Source organism: Rutilus rutilus (genome assembly GCF_951802725.1).
Source record: "Rutilus rutilus genome assembly, chromosome: 22".
Classification (NCBI taxonomy): domain Eukaryota; kingdom Metazoa; phylum Chordata; class Actinopteri; order Cypriniformes; family Leuciscidae; genus Rutilus; species Rutilus rutilus.
This window is the reverse complement of record NC_140227.1, coordinates 19,277,055-19,303,228: the sequence shown is the minus strand read 5'-3', so window position 1 is coordinate 19,303,228 and position 26,174 is coordinate 19,277,055. Positions and strand designations below refer to the sequence as shown.

Sequence of the window (26,174 nt, the reverse complement as noted above, 5' to 3'; positions counted from 1 at the left end):
GATATTTAAACAATGAACCACGGGATCAAAGTTGAAGAGCAATTTACAATTCTCCTATTGACCAGACTCCAGTTGGCTGGCTACTACAAGTGAGTCACACTCAGAGACAGGAGACACTTTAGCAGCCTTTGCTGAAGGTTGAAGGGCAAAAGCACTTGGCGCATAATCAATGCAGTTTGTTTCTCAGTAGCGAAGAAAATGCCATCTGTGAGAGAGGTATTAGAGCAGGAGGGATCCCTTTTGGACCAATGCCTCAGATATAAACAGTTACAAAGTTTAATTAATGATAAAACCAATGGGGTCATACCCTATCGTTCAAAAGTCTGGGGTTGGTAAGATGTTTTAATATTTTTTAAAGTCTCTAATGCTCACCAAGTCTAGATTTATTTGATAAAGAATACAGTAAAAACAGTAAATTGTGAAATAGTTTTGCAATTTAAAATAACTGTTTTGATTATAAGTAATTTATTCCTGTGATGGCAAAGCTGAATTTTCAGCATCATTTCTCTAGTCTTCAGTGTCATATGATCCTTCAGAAATCATTCTAATATACGTATTTGGTGCTCAAGAAACATTTCTTATTATTATAAATATTGAAACAGTTGTGCTGACCCCAAACTTTTGAAAGTTAGTGTATTTTGTCATGACAGTTGCATTGTTTTCTAAGGGATTCAAGGAGGTCAGAATTTACAGAATGAGGTAAAGCACGTTCACAGCAAGTGTAGCTACATCTCCAAATGTTTCCCCGTGATTTGACCCCTTTAAAAAAAAATCTAAATTCTAAATGATTATTAAAAGTTTGTAGAAACATGTACTTTAGAATGCTTTAGCACAAGTGACTATTTTAAGCACTGACTAAATAAAAATTTAAATTTATGCTAATCCAACTTTAAGCAAACACGCACATACCTTCCAAGTAGGTTTCGAGCTGTCCATCCTGTCCACAGCATCCCCATCTGCTCGTCCATCCTTTCTCTGTCTCAACATGATCACCTAAACAAAAACACAGCAAAAATGTCACTCTATCAAAGTGTTAAACAAATAACATTCATGTTAAATACATGAAATGTGGCATACCACATAATTACAGTTCACAAAGCACAGCACAGGCAATGATGCACTTTTTCCCAATTGCACATTATGAAGATGTACATTTTCAGTGATAGTGGGATTTAATAGTGTTCCTTTTAATAGCATTTGAGCGCTGTTCCTGTCTTCTTAAGGCAGGCTAGGAGTCTTGCGGGAGATAAGATTATACGAACTACCCATTTTGAGGAATTAACTTATCATTGTGCTTAAAAGCAGCATGTTATTAAGGTATTAATGAAATACTGGTAGGCCATTTGCATTTGAATCCTGCCATATCAGGACCAGTGAATGTGAAAATTGGAGGAAGACAATTAAAATATGTACACATTCATTTGCATGCCAGTATTTGGATGAAGGGATCTGATTTACATATTCGCAAAGCTCTCTTTATTACAGCTCGTTTGTATTAGAGTATTAGAGCAGGCTGGCGAGACAAAGTGAGCGATACCGCTTCGTTATAATACCTGAAAACCAACTACTTTCAACACAGTTACAAAATAGACTGAAGAAAAGGCAGAATTACAGACTCTCTTTCTCCAGCATTAGGACAATAAAATCAGGTTTGGGAGAGTGAAATGAAAGAAAGTTTGTGTTCTTAGAGTTTTATGACACAATGACCATTAATGGTGAGTAACTAGGTAATGGTAGCACTAGCAATATCTTATGATGTAGTTCAGTGGGTTTCAAAAGAGTTTTTCCGAAGAGTAACATGACCAAATGCTTCATCGCTGTTTTAATATCTGAGCTGAGGGAAAAATCAAACATGCAGCAATAGTGCAATAAAAGGTAAAACTATCTTGCAGTACAAACCAGCGTGTTTATGATTATGAGTCTAAATAAAAAATAACAGTTTGCAATATCAAGCAGCATAACAAACAGTTTTTGTACAGATAAAATAAACCAGAGCAGAAGCCTTAAATGCTCAAATTAAAAATGTTCTTATGTAAAAATAAGGTGGGTAGCTTGGCTGTAGTTTAACTACTTCAAATTATGATTAGCTTGTAGCTTGGGAATTTCAGAGTAGATACCCCAACACCAGTGATGACCACTTCCCTTGTTCCCTTTGCAGCATTAGGTCCTGTTTGTCAGCATAAAATCTTCCCGTTGGTCTAAATGCAGCATCATGACACCCAGAGGCCACTTCTCATGCCACCTCTGCAGTGCGGGCTGCAGCCAAAGACTCCTCTTACTCAGCGGATGATGAAAAAATAGCTTTTTTGTCAGTGTGTTCACACATGCTGACTGACCTGTACTAGACAGTTATGAATGATGTGAAGATGTATTCAATGGGGCAGTGTAAAAACTGGGATATTGAGGCAAAGGACATGTATTTAAGCATGTAGGCCTATTTAAACAAAGGACATGTATTTAAGCATGTAGGCCTATTTAAACAAAGGACATGTATTTGACATTTCTTATGTATTTTTCTAGGGCTGCCCCCTAATAGTCAACTAAACGTTAGTCGGTTAGTTTCAGAAAAAAAAAAAAAACTTGTGAGGGACAGATGGTTAACGGTGGTTCTTTGTGGTAATTACAGTAATTACAGGAAATCCAAATGTTCGCCTATCATCCATTGACCTCAGATATGGCTTATCATTTGAAACATGCAAGTAGCAACTTTACATGGCTGTTCGCTCTAACGGTAACCTAGATAAATATGAGCTATTATTAGGAACATATCAAAGTGTTTGTGTAGAGTGTGGACATGGAGGCGCCGGCGCGATCACAGAAACAACTTAAAATACTCCATAAAATTACAAGAAAACTTTGTGTCTTTGTAAAATAAAGGCACAAAAAAGGCACCATAATGAGCGTTTAATATAGTTCACGCAAAATGTTCCAAACCCACAAGCCTTTAGTTCACTGAACACAAATTAAGATATTACTAATATTCTCTCATCATTTTTGTCCATCCACTGAAAGTCTATGTAATCAACATTTTTGATGACAGAATTTTAATTTCTGTTGAACTAGATTTTATAAAGGTGACACTAGAAAGTGTTGTTGATGTTTGCATAGTTTGCACAAAGTCTCTAAAGCAGCTGCAGTGAATTGCTGAAGGCAGTTACTGCAAATAGCATCTAAAATATATTCTCAGTGTAAATGAAGAAAAACTACTGCTGAAACTAGATGATGGGCATTTTTTGTAAAAAAAAAACAAACAAAAGTAGTTACTGAAATAATAAAATGTAAGTTACAAAAAATTTGTATAATTGGTTTGTAAAAAAGTATATTTTGTTTTATTCGCAAATTCACAAATCATCAATTAATGAACAACATGCATTAACAAAGATTTAAAAAAAAAAGTGTGATGTTCCAAAGAAACCAATTAGGCCCCATGAATTATGGTAAGCAAAAACCACATTCAATTATTCGTATAAGCTACAAAACCAGAATGCATTGAAAATGAAGTGCAGTGAGGAACTGTGTTGTCAATGCTTTTTCTTCTCAGTGTAAATCTATGCTATGCCAAGTGCATTCACCATGCTTGAACTCTCAGTGACATAATAGTTATGGAAACAACAGCGTGCATTTCCTGCATGGGTTGACAGCAGGGGGCAGGTGCTCATTGGACAGAAGTTAATGAGATGAGATCAGCAAATCTATACAAGTGTTCATGCATATACCTAAACACACACACGCACAAAACAACCGTACCTCCTGACTGGCGGCTGCCAGCTGTCCTTCTAATGTAGTTACCCTTTCAAGAGCCACCCGTAACCTTTCACGCACCTGTGCAAATGAAAAACAAAAGAGACATTAATTGGCAAATTTACACGTGCCAACAAAGCCCTGTCAGCATCTACTGTATTCCACTTGAACTACCACTAATATTTCATGCTCATACAGACTTAATTGAAAAGCATTAAGGAGGACCTTTTATGCCCTTTTACAAAGTCTTGATTTTGTTTTCGGGGTCTACTAGAATAGGTTTTTATGCTTGAATGTTCAAAAATATTTTTTCCCCCCACGTATTTTACATTGTTGCTACACCTCTCTTCCCAGACTGTCAGCAACGCTGTTTAGATCCTGTCTCTAAGGCCTTGTTCAGACTGTCAGTCCAAATCCGATTTTTATGCAAATCCGATTGGAATCTGATCAAGAAAGTTGAAAATTGAATGTTTTAAGACGATATGAATTTAAAAACTCTCACTTTTTCGTCCAGGGCCTTGTGATGCTCGAAGAGGGATTTCAAAGCCTTGAGCACCTCCACCTCACTGGACACCCCGGACGGCGGAGGAGCCTGCCTCTTCACCACAGTCATCCTCAGCGAACGCTCGTGACGAGACACCAGACACTCCAGGTGCTCCAAAAGAAGCTATACAACAACATAAAGATCCATCGCTAGCACATCCATCGACAAGTCCTGTATCACATAACTTCGGCTGAGCTTGTTCTTTACATGGTTACACTTACAGGAAGAAAATTTCTCTTCACACACTGCTACTCATTAGCTTTGTATAGTAATATGTAACAGCACAATACATTATTAAAATCACACAAGAGTGAAAATAAAGTGAATTTTGGGTGCTTTGAATTGGAAAAGCATGTCGTAAGTGAATTTAGCTGGCACTGCGACATTCATGGTCTGAGTTCATCTGGGGTGCTTATACCATACAAGTCAAAAACTTTGCAAACTGCCCTGAAGCGAATCAAGTGTTGCCTAGAGGCTGACAGAGTCTACAAGCAAATGGGCATCTTTTCCATTGTTCATGACAATGTAGCAGCACGAATCTGGCAATGGAGATATGCACACTTCCATTTGTCACCCGCATCATCTCAGCAGTGTGAACATCCGCTCCATTCACACAATCTAGCAGCATTGGTCTTGCTAGAAACATAAAGACAGCTGATTCTGCACGATGTATGGCAAGTCATTTAATTAAGTGAAGCATTTACATAAACATGAAACATTTACAAACCCACTGATTACATTTCAGGACAACTAGTTGACATTTAAAAATGAGTGATTTTACCATTCAACAGTTTAAGCTCAGTATGTTTTTTTTAAGTCTCTTATGCTCACCAGGGCTGCATTTATTTGTTCAAAATAGGGTAAAAACAGATATACTCTGAAATAGTGTAAGAATTTACAATATATCCATTTTAATATATTTTACAATATAATTTGTTCCTGTGATGGCAAAGCTGAATTTTCAGCATCATTATTCCAGTCTTTAGTGTCACATGATTCAACAGAAATCCTTCTAATATGCTGATTTGGTGCTCAAGAAACATTTCTTATTATTATCAGTTTAAAACTGTTATGCTGCAAAAACATTTTTTTTAAGAAATCTTACTAACTGAAAACTTTATCTACAATAAACAAAAGCTAAAATAAAATACTGGGACAAAACACGGGCCTGTACTGTCCCGAATATATTGGGATGTCTGGTCACCTTAACGCACGCGCACACACACACACACACACACACACACACACTTACCCTGGTATTATTCCTCTCTGCTTTAAGCTCTGATATCTCCTCCTCTTTTTCTAGAAGCTGCTCTCGACACAAATTCAGCTCCTTAGTCAGGGTAGCAAACTCCTGTCAGGAGAGAGAGAAAGGAGGGAAATTAATTATTTCATTCAATATAAATAATTCACACCAATATGCTACTGTTACACCAAACTAATAGACAACGCTGTGGTTTGACATTTCTTATTTTTTTCTTAATATTCTTCCAGGGCTATACATATCTGCTCAGGAAATGATAATAACCAATTGTCACAAATAGTTCAAATAGTCAGATTTCATACTGTATGTTATTTACTGATCTATCTTTACAGTCTATTCATGAGGCTATGAGAATGAATGCTCATAGCCCATAGAGCTCCAGAGTTAGTGAAGCTTCAAGTCCTGTTCCCACAATTACTGGCCTTTTATTGACCAGGGCCACACATTTTGAACACAGGACCACACAGATGGACATCACTTATTTTTTGTGGTGTGAGTTGGACATTCAGCCAGCATAAATGCCAAAACACCAGTCACATTTTAAGGAACAAGAAAAGATCAGTTTGTTACTTTTAGAGATGTTTTCTAAGTTTTTATATATATATTTTTTTTATATATTTTATTTTATTTTATTCATTTTCTTTGTTTATTTTATCTTTTTATTTTATCCTCTTTAATTCCATTTATTAAAATTAATTAAAGTTGGTGATGTACCAAAAATATCCTTGTAAAAATGGCTTATTTTTGCAACAAATAAACAAATGTAATTTTCACTTGCAAGATGAACATTATAATTGTAAAGGGTTTAGTTTTTGCAACTATAGCCTTAAGACCTCTACAATATACAGTGTATGTAAATGACCGCTGCTCTCTTCTTACTGGCATAACTGGATCTGCTGTCTGTTTCATGAGGGTTGTGAGTACTAAATAGGTACTGATGTGTAAATGTGGGCTCATGGTCATGACATCATAACCATTTCTGCATTGTGCAGTCATATTTACCGTTGCACTGCAAAAGTCACTTCAATTGGAATCTGCGTGATTGAATATTTTTGCGTGAGGACGAAACATTTCCCCACACAGTTATTGGAATAGGTTCAAGATTTTCAAACCAATTTGCTGTGAATGCACCTTCATCGTTGGCCTATGTAGTACATCAAATTATTTTATTTCAAAAGGGCAAGAGAAATATTGTGATTCATGATTGGTTAATATAACAGAACGTCCATTAAACAAAAACAAAAACCTTGTATCTCAAGGATGAGATGGATCTATAACAGGACATCAGCCACATTATGCATTACATTCCACTAACATTTACACTGTGCATTTCTCATGAAGGCAGCGACATTCTGATTTGGGCTCTGCCTCTCAGTCCCGCCGGCATCAGGGCTGCAGTCTTGCATGGCTCAATTGCTCTGTTCTGCGAAGTGCCCTGGCCGGGCCTCTGGCACTAGGCCCAGTTAACCCAGCTGTTACTCGTGGTCTTTTGGGAAACGTTCAGGGCACTGTTGAAGCATGTCAATACCCCCTCCTGTTTCGGCATGCATGCATTCATACGCTCTTTAATTCAAGTGCACAAAATACTAGGGGGCTGAAAAAAACGGTCACATGGATTTTCCACAGATGGTGAAATGGACAGGAGAAACTGTCATCCTTGCTGAGTGGCGACAGGGGTATATGAAATTATTTTGCTATGGCGGAGCAATAACAATCCTAGCGTGTGTGCGGAAGGGTTTGAATCTTATGTCTTAAAGGTCCCATGACATGGATTATTTTATTATTTTATAATGTTTCCTGGGATGCCCTTATAATGTTAGTATGTTTTTAAGATCAAACACTGTAATAATTTAGAAATAAAAGGCATTTTTCCTAGCCTGATTTTAGCCTCTGATTTGAACACTCTGTTTGAAGGGGCGTGTCTGCTGTGAGACTTCAGTGTAAACGCCCACTGCTGTGATTGGCTGACATGCTTGCATATGAAATAGCTAGCATTACCAATGTGCAGCATCCACTTGGATGATGCGACGGCAGCCATATTGCGCCAGAACACACACCAGCTTATTGGTGGAGAGGACCTACAGTATGTCTACATCTATGTCTTTCTTTCTTCTGTGGAACATGAAAGAAGATATTTTGAAGAATGTTTTTTGCACATTCACTAAAAGTCAATGGTGGTGTTAATTTGGACATTGACTTTCAATATCAATGGGCAAAAACGGTTGAAACATATGAAAATACCTTCTATGGTGTTCCACAGAATAAAGAAAGTCATACAGGTTTTGAACGACATGAAGGTGAGTAAATGAAGACAAGACTTTCATTTTTGGTGAACAATCACTTTAATTGACCGTCACATGTTCCATAATATGGAAAAATATCATATATTTTAGGAACGAGACGATATGGAAGTTTCTCTTCTGAGAGCTGTCTTAATGACTCTTGATTCCTGCTAATGTAGAGATGACCACACTGACAATCGCTGCATTCAAAAATGCATACTTCCATACAATATAGAAGGTGAAACACAGTATGTGAGCCGAGCACGCCACGCAGTATGTATGATTTCATAGTATTTATAAAACAGTAGACGAAAAGTACCCGGATGACCTACTTCTTCCGGCGAAATTCTGAAGTGTGCATTAAATGGACACTTGACTATCCCATGAGGCCACAGGAGAGGATTTGTGAATGGACAAACTGCAAGTGAAGCGACGCAACTGCCGCCGTATGTCACGTGACAATGACAACATAGTGAATGTAGTACGTCCGAATTTCATTCATACTATATACAACATACTATTTTAACGGTCGCAAAGTAAGTTTCAAACCAAATGTAGTACCTACAGTATAGTAAGCGATTTCAGAAGCAGCAAATGAGTTTAACACACTGTATTCAGGCTATTGGGTCAGCTATGATTGCCATGCTTAATGAATACTTTCAAGGCCACACATTGTGTTAGTGCACTGTTTTTCTGCTTTTTGAATAATGCTGCCTGACTGAAATATAGGGGCAGAAAGGACTGGGAGGGGGAAGAGAAAAAGGAAAATGGGTCAGTGCGTTCATTTGATTTTTTTTTCACAGGAGTGAAGGAATAGGCAGGAAGCACGTTCAAATCCACAAACAGATGTTGGATCTTCCCGCCTCTTTCAATCACTGCAACAGCCTCTGAAAAAAAAAAAAAAAAAATCGAGCATTTCTCTGATATAGCAGGGCATGGGTGGAAAAAAAAAAAAAACTAAAAAACACATTGTATCAAAGAAAGCAATTCTATTTCAATAGGTCACGGCTCCTCGATACATTCTTCAGAATAAACAAAAAAGGAATTGAAACCAAGCATTTGGGGTTTGTCATCAGAGATCGCTGTTTCAGTGCTCAATTCAAAGGTAAATTGCATCTCCCGAACTATAGAAGTAACACAAGAGGATTTTCTGTGCTGAGGTTTTGCATTTGAAACCCTGGATTATTTTTGTATTGTGACTTGTCAGCGTGAAAAGCTGAAATCCCCCCAGTTAGTAGTCGACTTACTTTCTCATCTAGAGCTTGTGGTTCTGCTTAAAAGTGGTTGCTTTAAAACTTTTCAGCTCTTGAAGTCAACCCAACAACTATTAATGCAATAAATGAGTCTTTACAAAAATAATATTTCAAACTTTTACAGATTTAGCATTTGATATAGGGTACTTTCAAATGTGGTAACAATACGTTAGATATTATATCTGGTTATAAACACTCGTATCAGATTCTCCAATTAATCCAGAAACTTTCACACTGTGTAAATGAGTGATGCCATAATATCAAAAAATGTTAAAAATATAAAAAAATCTGCATTTTGTCTCAAAAATTTAAATCATTAGTTTTAACTGCAATGATTGAATTTAAAAGTATATATATATTTTAATTCGCTAAGGACTGCATTTCCCCTAATTCTTATAGCTTTCCCCTAAAAATAGGGGAAATGAGCATGCATAATGAAATACCCAATATTGGCTGATAACGGATATGGTACCAGTATACTATGCACTGTGCATACTGTATATATGCAGCCTAATTGGCATTCATACACTTTAAGCCCTACTGGTGTTAAAGACTTGCACCAGCTCTGATATCAAAGTCATAAGCACAGAACTTCTAAAACTCTTCAGGTGAATACTATATGAAAAGCAAATCAGTCCAACTGAGATATAATTCATAGGCTGAGCCTCTGGGAACACTTTCTTCATTTAGGCTTCAATGTAGGCACCACAGTTAACTTTGCTGTGTGTTTTAAAACCATTTTATCAGCAGAGGAAATTGTAAGGCTGACATAATTACCATTTTCCTAGAAAGAAAAAGAAATGGCACCACAGGAAAGGAACACTGCTGTTACAGGTCATTTTATGGACCTCTATCGTGTAAAAACAACACTTATTGTTGTGTGTTTTCATGAGGTGATAACATATGAGGTGTGAGTGCTTTTTTTTTTAACCATCTTTTTGTCTCATGTGAACACTTTTAATGCCTATTAGCTCTTAAAGTACTAGATATAAACTTAACAACCTATATGTTTCTGTTATTTTTGATGGCTATAAACCACCATCCTTATATGGCAAAAATGCTCAAATCAAGACAATGTTTTGCACGGAAGCTAAACTCACTAAGGGGTTTCTAAAATGCTAAATATTGCTGCACCGATAAAAGAGAGAAAAATACACAACATGTCGGCCAGCATTGTGACCTTGTGAGACGGTTGTCGACAGGTGAGCAGTGTTGAGCTCAGAAAGCTCCAGGGATTTCTCTGTGTTTGGTTGGTAAAAGCCTTGGGATTAAGGAAAGGAAGGAATGTTGCCAAATACAGCAGCGTTTTTGAGCACAGGATTAAGTCATTCTGCAGCCCACATTACTACAAGCACCAATAGACAACACTCACACACACATTATAGAGGCTTTTCAATATGCTACAAATGGTTTCCATAGTATACAACAGATTTAACAGTATTGTTGATTTAATACTCAAGATATCTTTAATACTTCTTGAGTTACAGGCTTGCAAACTTGAGGGAAAAAAATAGCTTTTTGCCATTTTTGACCTGTCACTGTTGGCATATAATGCAGCAAAGCTTGCAAAAGTCAACAGCTTTAAATAATGATGTTGCCATCTTTCCAAAATAACCCCCCCACACTCTACAAAAGAGTGGATTACTCAGTAAATATACATCTGTGACATTAAAAATGTTGGCTTTCATCACTTTTTATGTTTGTATTTGTACAGAAACAAATATTAACAAAATCACACATTTGAACCGGGACCTCTGGTTGAGATGACACGGAATGACCCTAAAGGCTTGAAACACAAAATATAGTATCGGCATTCAAAACGAAGTACTTCAGTTTTTCATAAATGCTCCACAGACGCTCATTCAGAAATGCCACAAACAGCTTTAAACTTTTCCCCCACCTCTACCAGACAAGCTTACAGTAAGCCGATTTCTCTTAGTCTACCCAAATCCATAACAATGTTCAATGTCTTACACATGAAATGGGTTCTGAATAAAAAAAACATGTTGAAAATCCAGTATTGAAGAAAGGCCACACAACTAAGAGGAAACATCTGTTCTGGTCTTTAGCCGCTCTCTGTTGTTGACGCTCAGTCAAGCTTTTCTGCTCAATGACTGCTTTTACACGTACAACAAAAAAGATAAATCAGCTGTACAAAATATAATGAGCTGAACAAAAATCAGCTCATTATAAATAAAACAAATTTTTTACAGGGAAATGATTTAACCAAAAACGCACGTCAGATGTGTGCATATTTAATAACCAGACATAATGCTGATAAACAAACTAAATCAGGGTAATGGGCAAAAAACATGTCCATTGGGTTTTCGTACATCATTAGTGACCTTTCTCCAATTAAAGAATATGATGATGGTTTAACCCTAACCAGTGTTTGATGCAAATGTAAATGCACTCAATAGAAAAAAAAACCTCAAAATATATATAAAGAATATTAAATGTCAAACTGGACTTGCGAGACCATCACAATCCACATCACATATTTATATTACACTAAATAAATGTTAGTAGGGTTGGGCGATATGGTAGCCTGGTTCTACCAGACTCTCGTACATTTCATTTGTACAGATTGTTCAGTAGTACTGAAGGAAAATGAAATTGAGCGGAAGTGCGTAGGAGGGCGAAGCCAGGCTAGCGATATGGCCCATTAAGCCCAATAATAAAATTGTTCATATCAGTTGATACTTTATTTCAATGATACTTAATTATCACGTTAAATGTCAAATATTTATTTATTTCAAGTTTAAAGGCAGATTTTCGCTCTTGAGTGAAAACCAGACAGTTAATTGTGGTTTTATTGTCAGAACATGACATAAACTTGCCGAACATGTTACGTATTAGAAATCTTAGAAACTGTATCATTGTGGCTCAATGTTTCTCCTGTTTTCCGTATGAGTGTTGGTGATAATGTCAACACTGTTTCATCTGACTTTTAACTAGTTTACATCACGAGGCATTTGATTTGTTGTATGTATAGGACAACACCAAACTGGAACACTATTTTTCACTGGATCTCACATCGCTGTTTAGTGGCTGCATGTTCAAGATGGTCATCGAGTAAATGTATTCTTTCTAAGCTCATGCTGCGGTGTGTTTTGAGTTGATAAATGTTCTGTGTGGCGCACGGAGGGAACTTGTTTTCTTAGCTAGCAAAAAAGATGTGACAACTTAGAAATCAACATGATTTCTTTTCATTAAAAAAAATGATCTAACATCTAACATAGGGCTGTGCAAAATAGCTAAAAAAATTATCACGATATAATGTTTCATATCGTTCGGTATCGAATTATTGACATTTTTTATAACCTTTTTTTTTAAGACAAGTAGAAAATTTTGAATTGAAACCACTGTTTTTTATTTATTTATCGACATTAATAAGGCAAAGAACAAATTACATTAGTTAGTCAAAAATAAAATGTAAACAAAAATATCTTCATGTCTTATATTAAGATAAAAAAGTAAGTGTTAAAGAAACTCTTGAACTTAAAGGAGTCATAATGTAGAAATTTCACTTTTCCACGAGAATCAATGTATGTTATGATTGCATAATGATTATACACTGGCCGGGAAGCCGATATTTAAAAGTGAAGCGTTTGTTTACCTCGGGGTTTGTAAAATAGGCCACGTGCACGCGCACGAAAAAACGAGATTTTGATTTCTTCCCCTTCTTGACGTCAAGACGGGGGAGGATATACCAAATATGGACACCGCAAACCTATGCCGCGGGAAGCCCGCCCCTCTCCCCCTCAGATTCAGTTTAGTTGACTCGAGAAAGATGGAGAAATCGAGTGCACACCTGAGATGCTCTGTGGGTGACTGCCACAAACAACATGCAAATGTGTTTTATCTACCAAAAACGGACGAAACTATCAGGGAACAGTGGATGAAATTCATTTTTAATGACGCTGTCCCAACAACTCTTTCAAGGTGCCATCCCAACCATCAGGGACTTGCCAGAAATTGAAAAGGTAAGACTGTGTTTTTATTGCTGTACTGTGGTTAACAAATAGCAGCTAACTGCTAATGCGGCTATTGTATGTAACGTTACCTTCGAGGTAAACACGGGGAATGGACTCTACGAATGCTAGCCACATCTTTCCACTTTGTTTTACACTAGCAGCTACAGTAGTGACGGTACAGGAGTCCATGCTCAGTGGCTAAAACTGTTTAAATGCAAGTATGAAAACAATATACCACTAAACATTATTAGCCTAACTCATGCAAAACATGCAGTTTGAAAATAGCTTTCAGTTAGTGGGGCTTCTGTAAGAATGTATCTGGCAATGGTGTATTTTTTCTTTTTTCTTTGGTTGTGATTACAATTTCACTAACAATAAGTACCGTCACATTTATTGAGCTATTGCAGTATTTTGTCTATGTTTTTGTACCGCTTGGAAGTAGTAAAATACATTCCTGCAACCAATCAACGCGCCCCTCATTTGCATTATTATAATGACCGTCCACGACAGCCAAAACATCGCATCAGATCTCGCGAGACAATAATGCCTTTAGAAATAAGGGTCTGAGGGGCTCTGTGTTGATTTTTTTTCCACTTTTCTTTTTTAGAAGTGCCTAAAATACTATAATAGAGCATTTGGGTATCCAAGGTAACACAACATTATGACTCCTTTAAATAAAATGTTACAAAATGTGTGCAATGTAAAAGTGTTTTTTATATCGTTACCGACAATGGTGTACCGTCGATAAATACCAATACCGTTTTATCGCCCAGCCCTAATCTAACAGTAATCTAATTGAATAAGTGAATACGTCTGGAGATAGGATGGAAGAAATCTAGGAAAGAACGCTATTAGCTTTAATTAATCACCTCAAGCTATCTGTGAGATGGCTCTCTGGCACAATGTACAGACAGTCAGCTCATACTAGTAATCGATTCAATCTTCATTTTGCTTAGTGGGCATCTGCTTTCATTAGCTTCTTTACATGTTGGAAAGCATGTGAAATATGATCAATCTTACTGTAATAGCACAGAAACCACATGGTCTATCTTTTCAATGTGGACCTTGTTAGCAAAGTGTGCTTAAATAGGACGATACAGCCAAAAAAAGCTTTTTTAGACAAGTGAACCACTGAAAAAGAATCAATTCACTAAACTGATTCATTGAAATTAATAAAATTTAGGAACTAAAACACCATTTTGCTAAAACACCAAAGGCACTATTGAAACATCACCAGAAATGCAAGTTGCAATACAAGAAACAATAATGAATTTAATGAATCATCAATAACATTAAAGTCATTGGAAGATTAAATTTAGCTTACTTTTATTAAAATTGTGACTATATTGCGAATAAACATTGCTTTATACACACCATGACGGTCCATCATGACACACCATGACGGGCATGTCAGAGTACAAAAAGCAGATTGAATCTCTTGGCTTGGTGTTGATGGGTTATTAAGGACTGATATTGGTTTATTTCATACCACAGCTGCTCTTTTTTGGCTCATCTTCCCCTTGGCCCAATGCAAAGAGGGAATTGTTGGAAAGTATGCAGAACCTGGTGCTTAATTAGCTGCTAATGGATTGGTTCCTCTAAAACACGGCATCTCCTGTGGGATCAGGACAGATTAGGGCCATGCGCTCCAGGGCTGGAATCAGTTGGGCAGAGTGCAGAGACAGGCATGTGAGGTTTGGACAGCAGTGGCCTAAACGCTGACAGGACGCCTGTGGGCACTGGAACAGGCGTAGCAGAGGCGAGGGGCTAGACTTTTAAGTTGGCATTTAAAGAGTCCCAAAACATTCTGATTGATCAAGGCACTCCACAAATAATTCATTTTCACTCAGAAACCAACATCCTGCAGATTCACCACTCCCTTCATCAATCATTTCACAAAGAGATTTTATTCTCAGACTTTATAAAAAAGTTTCATCAATTTGCTCACTCTCTGTGAAAGTAAACTTATGCCGGCTCAGTTATGACAGCGCAAATATGAAATGTGAATAAAAACAGTGAGAGTAAAGGCAAAGCAGTTAACGCTGTTTTATCAATCAACTGCTAGCAGCTGCAGCACAGATAGTTTCACTGACAAACCAATGTGAAAATTATACCAATCACTCATCAATGCAGTAGTTAAATTAAAACATGCAAAATATGTATGGAAAATGTCAATTTCCTCCTTGATTGGTCAAATGTGGGCTAATGATAGCCTCCACAAAGACTTCATTCCAGGTCAGGGTCACAGAAAAGTTATAAATCACTGGCCACAGGGAGTCCCATGGGTGAGAATACGGAGTAAAATCAAACCCGATGCTGCAGAAAAACTACAAAATGTTACTGAAGGACAGAATAAATCAATAAGTCACTCAAGGTCATGTGTTACAGTGATTTTACCATGGGCACATCGGCGTGACATGAAGCAAAGATGTGATAAGATCCCTGCAAAGCATTGTCTCGAGTGGCTTATTGCTTTAAAAAGTGCCAGCAATAGCAATACAATAAAATACATAATTGTATATATTAATAATAAACATTAGATCACAATAAAAGTTCTTCCACAAATTAAATACAGTTTATTAGTCAAAATGCAGTCTGTTTCCACTTAAATCACAATTTTATACTAACCGCATATATGTAATAATTTATAATAAATATGTGCAAGACACACCAATACTAATACAGATGCCTCTATTAAAAGACCCCCCCCCCCCCCCCCCTCAAGATTACAGTATTTCATTTTTAACATGAAAATTATCAAATTGTTTTTATTTATAATTTATTAACAATTACATTCACATAAACTCATTATAATAAATGTCACATCTAACTGTGCCTTTCATATAGTGTGTTTGGTGATGTTTCTTTCTCTGTCAAAACTCTATCCCAACTCGAAAGTTTATTTTGCGCATTCGTTTTCACAAAAAATAAGTAATGAAAAGATTTGGTCATTTGTTTTTTTGCGAGGATCGATCCTCTCGATACAATGTCAGTATCGCATTTGCAAGTATTCAAACTTATTTCTGCCCTTACACCCGCGTGTCTTAATCCCTGAGACAAGCACGTTACTGACAGGATCCAAAACAGGTAGTCAGATGGAACGCGCAAGCGCATCTACATGTGGGGTGTAACGCTATGGAATGGTAATAATTACTCTTTTTTTTTTACCTTTTGCCAATTGCAATGAATTAAAGAGGGTTAAAGACTTAAAAAATGTGCAAACGACTGCACTAGTACAATGGTTACCAATGTCTGAAGCATGTGTATGGACCATTACACCATAATATTCACTGTGTTTGTAGACCATTTAATTTATCATTTCAAATGGGCCTCCAGTCTCACATCTGAATGCAGATTTATGGATGAAGTACCAGATAACACAGAGAATCTAGAATCAGATTTTTCCATAACACCCCTGATCTTCTTCAATACATATTAAAGAGACTCGGTTGATCAGCATACAGGATGCATAAGTAAATACAGATTAGTGTTTCCAGCACCTCCACTTCCCTCTGAGGTGTGATATCAGTACCATGGTAACGATGGCTCGAACACATCCGTTGTCATCACCTCTGCCAATGAGGCAGAAAGCGATGCACCCCTGAACTTGTGTGTTAGAAACACAGACCAGCCTTTGCCATTACTACACTACATCCTAACATATACAACTGGGCTTGTTTACAGAGACAGTTTAAAAAAATCAATTATAACAGGGCTCTCATGAATACTTGATTCTGATTCAGCAGTAAATCTGGATAAATTACTGTTGTCCCAGGCAACCAATTTCCTACACATCAGCGCTATAGTGTGATGTGTCTCATATCACTCTGTACCATGTTAATATGAAGTAATTAGATGTTTAACCTGTATTTTGAATTATGCATTGTATTGTGTTGTTGTAAATGTCCGTAAACTTAACGGAAAAGTACGGGCAATTTTCTGCCAGGACATTATTAGTTTTTTTCTGCTATGGATTTTTTTTCTTACAGTGTGGCTGGTTAGTAAGGAACAATTGATGAAACATCACCTAAGCCTCCGTTGCTAATTCCAAAACGTCATTTTAGAGGTAGTAACGGAGGCTTGAGCCACTGATATGCAGACTAACGCAGTTATGAAAGAGAGAGAGAAATATAGCGTATGTGAATTCTCTCAGCAGTATCCAGCAGCAGCGTGTCTACTAACAGTAAGTATGTACAGAAACTTTTCTTCTTCCATTCTGAAAAATGTCCTGTAGCTTTTTAGTTGCGAAACAGTTTTATTGATAAAGTCGCCAATGCTGACTATTCCATAGATAATAAATCTTAATTTTGTGGAAAATAGTTGGAAATAGTGTAAATAGTAATAAATAATGGAAATAGTTTGTCATTTTTATCATATTACTTGTTATATATAACTTTTGCTGTTGTTGACTGTAAGGACCTTTGAAATAACTGAAAACATTTGGCGAAGTGATATGGAACTCTAATACAGACCTGCCTGGAACTACTTTAGCTGTGCATCTCCTGAAAAATAACTGCACACCTTAGAACGTTCTTCAACCAATCAGAATCAAGCATTCAACAGCCCCATACATAAGGATAGTATACAGTTAGATGTTCATATGTAAATTGCGCAAGCTTATTTTGTCCATTAGATAAAGATCTGAAAAACAACTACATTTACCTACCCATTGATTCTCCCCTCAAAGAAATCAGGACAGAAGTGGTTGAAAGTGGACAAAAGAGACGGATTAAAACACCAGGTGTAAACGGGTTCTGCCTCGTCTACTTATGATCCTATCGACCAAAACACATCTTAATACCGGGTGTAAACAGGGCCTTAGAGATTAAAAAATGTCAGAAGAGGCAGCCACCCGATAACTGAAAAAAGGTTTTGGCACAGGACCAAAAGTATGAATCAGTCGTACACAAATTTAATTAGGTACAAAGGCAACAAAAGCTGAGTTGACAAAATGCCAGAATACACATTTACTGAAGTGTGTCACAGACAGGGGACACGGCTCAGTGGGACCGGTTCTGATCCTACAGCCCAAAGCAAAGATTACTGACAGAAACCGAGAAGATAAGAACAGAAAAATCACACAGAAAAGAGACCAAATATACTGTAAAACAACTAAAGTTCTGACAAATTTCATTCATAAATACATGCATAACTAATCTTTTTACCCTATACATTTATTTTAACAGCAGTATTTTAAAATTTGTATTTGGAAATATGCTTTTGTAATCACACCAATTGACAAAAATTCGTGCAATTACACAACCATTCAAAGGGTTGGGGTCAGTAAGATTTAAAAAAAATTATTATAATAATTAATAGTTTTATTGAGCAAGGATGCATTAAATTGATCAAAGGTGACAGTAAAAATATTTACACTTTTTATTCCAAATAAATGCATTAAAAAGAATCATGAAAAAAAAAAAATCACGATTAGCACACAAAAAATTAAGCAGCACAACTGTTTTCAACATTGATAATACTAATAAGAAATGTTTTCTGAGCATCAAATCAGCATATTGGAATGATTTCTGAAAGATCATGTGACACTGAAGACTGGAGTAATGATACTGTAAATTTAGCTTTGCATCACAGGAATTAATTACATTTTTAAATATATTACAACCCGAAAACTGTTATTTTAAATGATAATATAATTAAAAAAAATTTGATCAATAAATTCAGTCTTGGTGAGCATAAACAACTTCTTTCAGAAATATATATACACAGTATAACCTCCAATTTATCCCAGTGTGTCCAGAAATGTTGGTTTCAGTCAAGAATTTTTGCGTATCACTTGCGTAAGACTTAACCCTAAATGCCTAAATTTTTCGCAAATCATTATTACATATTCGGGTCTTTAGCGACCCGTATCTATATCTAACACAGATAAATCTCTTCCTGTCAGAATAATATAAAACTCTCCTGATATTAGAGTAACAATTACAGAAGAACAAAATAAAGCATATTTTGTTACCTTTTGGAGCTTGGAAGGGTTTAGTTTGAGAAAATGTTTTATACCATCGTCACTGTCCTCGTCAGAGCTCATTTCCTGGTACATTTAGCATCATGGCTCATAATCGCGAGCCATAAACATACACAATCAACATCAGCTTCACCAGATCCAGCATCAAGTGACACCAATATTAGATTGCATTCAGTACTTGCTCTGCAGTAAATCGCTGAGCCATTGTTTTCTGCCTGCAGTAACTATGAGTGAAACGTCACTTTGTCATTGTGTCTCAGACATTGCCACCTTGTGGAATAAAGGTGAGTTGCACATATTCAGTCATCAAAGATTCAATTATTGTTGAGCAGGAAAATATTCTATTCTATTACACACCTCAGGTTGTTAGTGACCCTATACAATTTTTCCTAAAAGATAATGGGAAAACAAGCATTCTTTAAAAAAAAAAATTGTGTTATATTGTTTATAATTAATTGATTGAGGAATACTAAGAGGGTTGATGAGGAGGAGGGTAGTGAATGACGTCCCGTGTCACTAAAGACCCGAGGTATGGGTTTTAGGGTCAATCGCGTGTAAACAGGTTGAATGAATTTGGATGTAGCAAGTAAGCTAAACAGTGAGACAGATAAACAAATAGAGAGAGAAAAGCAGAGAGTTCACAAACAGACAGAAGGACACATCTCTCATCAGACCGAATCTGTCAGTCACACTCTAGTGGAGGCAGATGCTTTGAAGGTGCGGACAGATGTCGTTTTCATCGGTGAACTCCAGTAACGTCCAGCACAGCCATCAGGCTCACCGAGAACGAGAGGAAGCAGACTTGCATTCGGCAGGAACATAAATACGACACATTTCAAAGGACATATACGGCTAGCCAGCCTGACCGGATTTTGGGTATGGATATAACTAGAGTTGAACTGAGACTCAATACTGAAAGTGAATCTTTTAGGTGATGTGACATAACATGACCAAGGGAACCGTCACATCCACACCATCAGCTCTTCCAGAGTTTCGTTCTTTTATGCATCACAGACAGTCTGATTTTGACAAGCTCAAAAGTGCCTTTGGTGAGATAGAGAGAATATCCATCATCAGATACACAAGAGAACACAAAAGACAGTGTCAGTCGGCACCTCCTGACAGAACCAAAGTTAGTTATCTACAACAACTTTCACATCAGCTCACCTCCTCTATCGCTCTTTCTCTTGTTCTCTGTGGTGCCTCAACCCAAAATAGCTTCACTCATGTATTCCTCATTATCAAACAACAAAATGTCTCAAGAAACCTGGCTTGGAGTCCCTCCAAATATCTCTCTCACTCTCTCTGGGGATCCAGGCGACAGAAAAAGCTCAAAAGCTCAAGAAGTTCACTGCAGTCAGCGCTTGAGAATGCATCTTGGAACAGGACACTGTTTTTATGTAACGAAATATGCAGCATGGAAATTTACTCAAGATATTATGAATATAGTTGCACATTATATACAAGCATTATACCACCCAGGGCATCGCGAGACATAAATTACATTTGTGGCTTAGCCCATTAGAGCCATAGCATAATAGACAGGGTCAATTTTCACAAAATCAGAACCCCGAAGGCATTTAGTGATTATTTATATTGTACAACATTTCTATGGGTATTAAGGGGTGCTGAATCCAAATCTGCTGTATATGAAGCTCAAAAATGTCCCAAAATGCCTCAAAATTGAGATATTCAAAATGGCCGCCACCGCCAGGCTGAAATCTATTTTTCAGTATATCTTTTTGACTAAACAAGGTACAAACATGAAATAAATGTGCTTTTGTAAGTTTTCCTACATGGGCAATTCAATGCCATATTCAGATTTTAGATGTCATGTGTAGAAACTGCTTAGATATTGCAATAATAGTTGTTTTTAACTATGAACTATTATTAACTAATTAATCATTAATAATTAAGTTAATATTATTAATATTATTGTTGATATTATCAGGCTACATTTACTTACTTTGTATTTTGTTTTGAGGTCAAATGTACAAACAAATACTTGTTAGCACTTGATCACGTGATGCACTAACCGTTCTAATCACACCGGTGTGATCGTATGCTCCAGGGACCAGCCTAGACTGATCACACCGGTGTGATCGTACGTGCGAAAGGGTTAAATGAAATAAATTTAAAGTATTTCCTCCAATCAGTCAGTGTAAAAGCAAGTGTGTTAAGTTTACTGACTTTGATGTCATCTAGCTAATCGCGCTAATAGGCTTCTTTTAGTGATTAAAAATGCAAAAATATATACTGCAATTATTTAAAGGAACCGTATGTAAGAAATGTATTTCAATTAATCATAAAGTAGCCCTGATATGTCATTAGACATTAAGAAATCATGTTCATTTCAAATACTTATATCACTGACAACAGTAGTCCAGCCAGGATATTGTCATTTAAAAGTGAAGTTGCAGCCCTCAACTGATGTTGATGTTGTCATGTTGTGTTTTGGCCTGAAGCGCCACCCTCCACCTATCTATCTACCAATCACAAAGTCAGTAGTGTTTCGGCATCGGGGTTGCCAGCTCAGCTCTAGTTACCACAGCTGCAGCTACAAACGTTCCTGCTGGATCCTGCAGCCTATCTGGCAACCTCGAGTCAGGGGGGAGGGGGAGGGGATACACCGCTCTTACAGTAATTTGAAAGTGATTGCAGTACCAGTTTTGGCCACAATCTTACATACGGCTCCTTTAAACTACATAGATAGATAGAAACTTTATTGATCCCCTTGGGATGTTTATGAAAACATGTCACATTATGAAAATATACACTGGACATGACTTTACCTGTTAGCTGTCTTATGTTTCCGATCAGCCGTTCTGAGAAGTGTGAAAAAGGCTAAGCTCGGGGAGGGGTGGTATGATATTGGGGAGGGCAAAGGTTTTGGGAGTGCATTGCAGCACATTTGACACATTTTACCTCATAACAAAATACAAACTAAGTAAAAGTAGCCTGATAATATTAATAATAATAACTTAATTATTAATTAGTTAATAATAGTTCATAGTTAAAAACAACTATTTTTGCAATATCTAAGCAGTTTCTTCACATGACATCTAAAATCTGAATATGGCATAGGGCTGGGCGATTTAAATCGTGAGATTGTTATGCGCATCTCGTCAGTAAAGCCGGTTCCTTGATTAGTAGTAAATCGCCATCACCTGCTTTCAGATGGAGCGGACGTATCGCCAGCGATAATTAATGCGATATGGCTCAGCTTGTCAGTTAACTACGGCTCTTTGTAGTAAATGCCGCTCCATCTGAAAGCAGGTGATGGTGATTTACTACTAATCAAGGAACCGGCTTTACTGACGAGATGCGCATAACAATCTCACGATTTAAATCGCCCAGCCCTAATATGGCATTGAATTGCCCATGTAGGAAAACTTACAAAAGCACAATTATTTCATGTTTGTACCTTGTTTAGTCAAAAAGATATACTGAAAAATAGATTTCAGCCTGGCGGTGGCGGCCATTTTGAATTTCTCAATTTTGAGGCATTTTGGGACATTTTTGAGCTTCATATACAGCAGATTTGGATTCAGCACCCCTTAATACCCCTAGAAATGTTGTACAATATAAATAATCACAAAATGCCTCCAGCACTTTAAATAAGCACATTTTCAGAAATTCTGCCTAGTCTATAATGAAAGCAAGTTATAAGCAAAACATTTAACTTAAAATTAAGAATAAAAAAAAAAGTAAAAGATACAATAATTAAGGTTGCAAATTCCAATCTCAGAGACATTTTTACTTTCCAAGTTACGTTTTATAGACCATCTTGGTAACCCCCCTATTATCGGGCAATTTCATTTAATTTAAAATAATGCATAAAATAATTGTGTGTGTTTTTTCTACAAATATATATGTCAGTGTAAGTCCAAGAAAAGTGTGTCGGCCAACACATTTAAACTACTTTCAAGTTCAACGTTTTTGCTTCATGTAAATGAAATTTTGCATCCATTGTTGTCATGACACTCATCAGACAGTGTGTATCTTGTTTTCAGCTGAGTAAGGCAAGTGATGCATTACCAGTGCAGTGCAAGGGAGGCTACAGAAGTTTAAAGATGCAAGAATGAAAAGACCAACGGCAAAATGTCTTGCAAACACTGCAATTAGTCTATGCATACAATCTACAGACACATACAGGCAGTTATCATTCAGCAGCACAGCACCAAATACAACAGCTTGTCTTTAATTAGCGATAACACACGTGCGGGACACTGAAAGATGCCACTGTACTGGACATAAATGTGGATCACTTTGTGGTGTACAGACACCCAAAAGGGCGCTTTAAATAAATTCCCAAGATAAGCACTGTGAACAAAAAAAACAAATATCAAAAAATAAAAAACCTGTGTGTATATACACTTAATAAATCTAATCTAATCTAATATAATATAATAACATATAATAAAATAAAAATAGTTTTTATTATAAATTGTTAAAATATATAAAAAGAAAGAATACATAAAATAATAATATATAATAAATAATCATATATTTTAAATATTACTTAACATATGAAAAAAATATATATATTTGCAACATTTCCCAACTCAGTATTCATTTCTTTTTTCTAGTAAAACATCTAAGCATCCTTAAACCAAAAGTAAATAATTCAAAAGGAAAAGTGCATAACATATTAAGACAAGAACATAAATCTTGAGTTTGTGTCTGTTTCAAGCATAAATCTAATCTTAAATAATTTAGTTAGGTTTATGCTTAAAACAACTATTTGCCAAATGGGTATAAAAAAACAAACAAATTCAAGTCTTATTAACTTCTCATGAAAATGTATATCATTTAACGATGATCTTTACTGGGAAACAATACAAACATAACAAATACCTCGACATAAAACACTTGAAATAAGCAACACACGTATATACGCTTCCATACACACACTAAAGTTTAAATACGCCACTGAGAGTGGCCTGTTTCCCTGCTTTGAGTTAATTAATGCACCGTCAAACCTGCAATGTAAGCAAGTCAAACAGCCACTTAGTCTGTGTTCCCTTCTGCGATTTACTTACAGAATGACTCTGCACAAGAATTCCCACGTAGGCAAAGGCTCTAACAAGAAACACCTTGGACAGCTGACGCAGATGTACATGTTTAAACAGCCAGCCAATGGCAGGATGGGTCACAGCCCTTCACCTACCTGATACATGTATGTGCTAAAGTAGATCCCATTGTTTAGTTGGATCTTCGGAGAGGTGAGGTTCATCTCGCAAGAATCATATCAGAACCTGGTTTGGATCTGCGAGCCCCCCCGCAGCGAGGAGTGAAGGGGAGGGTGGAAGAAGAGAGAGAGAGAGAATACAAGTCTCCCTCTGTCTCTAAATCCCTGATGGATGACAGTAAGCTAGAGAATAAATTAAAGTCTTCGATGCCGGCTCTGCTCAGCAGACAGCGGTGCAACACAACTCTCCGGACAGAGACCCACATGAAAACGAAAGAGAGAGACTGAGAGAGAGACATGGGGGGAGGTGGGGGGTGTAGGAGAGAGAGTGTAGCAAGAAAAAAGGATGCTACACAGTGCAAAACAGAAAAGGAAATGGGAGAGGCAACAGAATGAGGATGGGAGGGACACAAACAGATAGTTTGGATAGAGCGTTTACAGGCATCGCATGTGAGGTTACATGAGCCCCTTTCACACAGAGCGCTGATCCCAGAAAATTGCTGGAGTGCCTTCTGTGTGAACGCATACACGTCCCAGGATTGATCGCGGAATTGATTCCGGGATGGGGACCTGGTAACATTAGCGGGATCAGCCCTAGAACGCGGCCTGTGTGAACAAAAAGCAAGACCAATGCCGTAGGGGGTGTGTCATATAGTGATGACGCTGAAGCTGACATCATTCGCCAGCTTAGTGGAACGGTACGCGATGCGCTAGTTTATGATTGAATCAGAAAAAAAAATGCACGAGCGTGGTTTCTCAAGAGAGAAATCGCAGATCATAAGCAAACTTAAGACTCCGCGGAGACATTACACGTCATGTGTCTTTACGGGATCTTTATTGGATGTGTGAGAACGCATGCACAGATTCCAGAAAATCACTGGCAGTGTGAATGAACCAAAATTAAACGATCCCGGGACAAATCCCAGGACACATTATCATCAGTGTATTTTCTGGAATCTCTGTGTCAGAGGGGCTATGGAGACAGAAAGGGTTCAAAATATGGTGGACAACAGCCCACCTGTCATGGGCATCCAAACCTCGTAATGGCTTCATCAAAACATTCACATGGAAGAGCTTCTATACCCGGGCCGATTGTTTGCAGGTTGACAACCATCTTTGTCAGCTTTTTGCATTTGTTAAATAAGAGCAGATGAGCCAAAGAAAAAATACATGTGACTAGCATTTGAGGCATTGGTGTTTAGCTGAGAGCTGTTCATCTTAACCTGACAGTGTTTAGGGCTTCATTTAATAACCACAATATTCCGCTGGTCTAATCAGGGTTTTTCAAATGAAACATCACTTTTACTAAATGGTTTTTAAGATAAAATATTAACTTCAGATAATTTGATCTTATGATTTTAATCAGCTCTCATAAGATCAGATATCCAGATAATAACCATAATTATCTTATTCTATTGACAGCCACAGTCTGTCTGTCTATCTATCTATCTATCTATCTATCTATCTATCTGTCTGTCTGTCTGTCTGTTTGCTGATGCCGATATCAGGGAGCAGGGTAGTCGACAGATATAGTCGATAAGTGATATCACAATATTTAAAGACAGTAAATAATGTGACAAGATATGACATAAAAATTCTAATTGAAAGAAACAAATCTGTAAAATAAAAAAGGTTTATACTTCAGATATAAACTTGATTCTGTAATCATATTATAGTATTTTCACAAATAAAGAAATTGTCTGTGTGCACTGGAAATCATATTTTATATGACATCACAGCGTTATTTATTCATTTCAATATTTTTGCAAATATTTTACCTTGCTTTGGATGTAAGACAATGGCAAAATAAAAGCCAAAGCAGCAAAAAAGGGCAGTTTTTACAGTATAAATGGAAACTGCACATATAAAATGACCTGTTTGTTTTGTTTTTATGTGATATTTAGGGGCAGGCAAATCTGAAATGGATATCACCACAATA

General features: G+C 36.9%; 1 protein-coding gene across 13 annotated transcripts in view; it reads right to left on the bottom strand.

The window, feature by feature from the left end:
* The window catches only part of ppfia4 (PTPRF interacting protein alpha 4), a 94,811-nt gene that overhangs the window by 29,570 nt on the left and 39,067 nt on the right, over window positions 1-26,174 (bottom strand). For all 13 annotated transcript variants that reach the window (XM_084395035.1, XM_084395038.1, XM_084395041.1 and 10 more), the window contains exons 2-5: window positions 5,538-5,639; window positions 4,244-4,408; window positions 3,748-3,822; window positions 910-993 (exon numbers count right to left, since the gene is read on the bottom strand). In XM_084395035.1, the coding sequence (XP_084251161.1) occupies window positions 910-993; window positions 3,748-3,822; window positions 4,244-4,408; window positions 5,538-5,639 (426 nt within the window). The remainder of the gene's footprint in view (window positions 1-909; window positions 994-3,747; window positions 3,823-4,243; window positions 4,409-5,537; window positions 5,640-26,174) is intronic.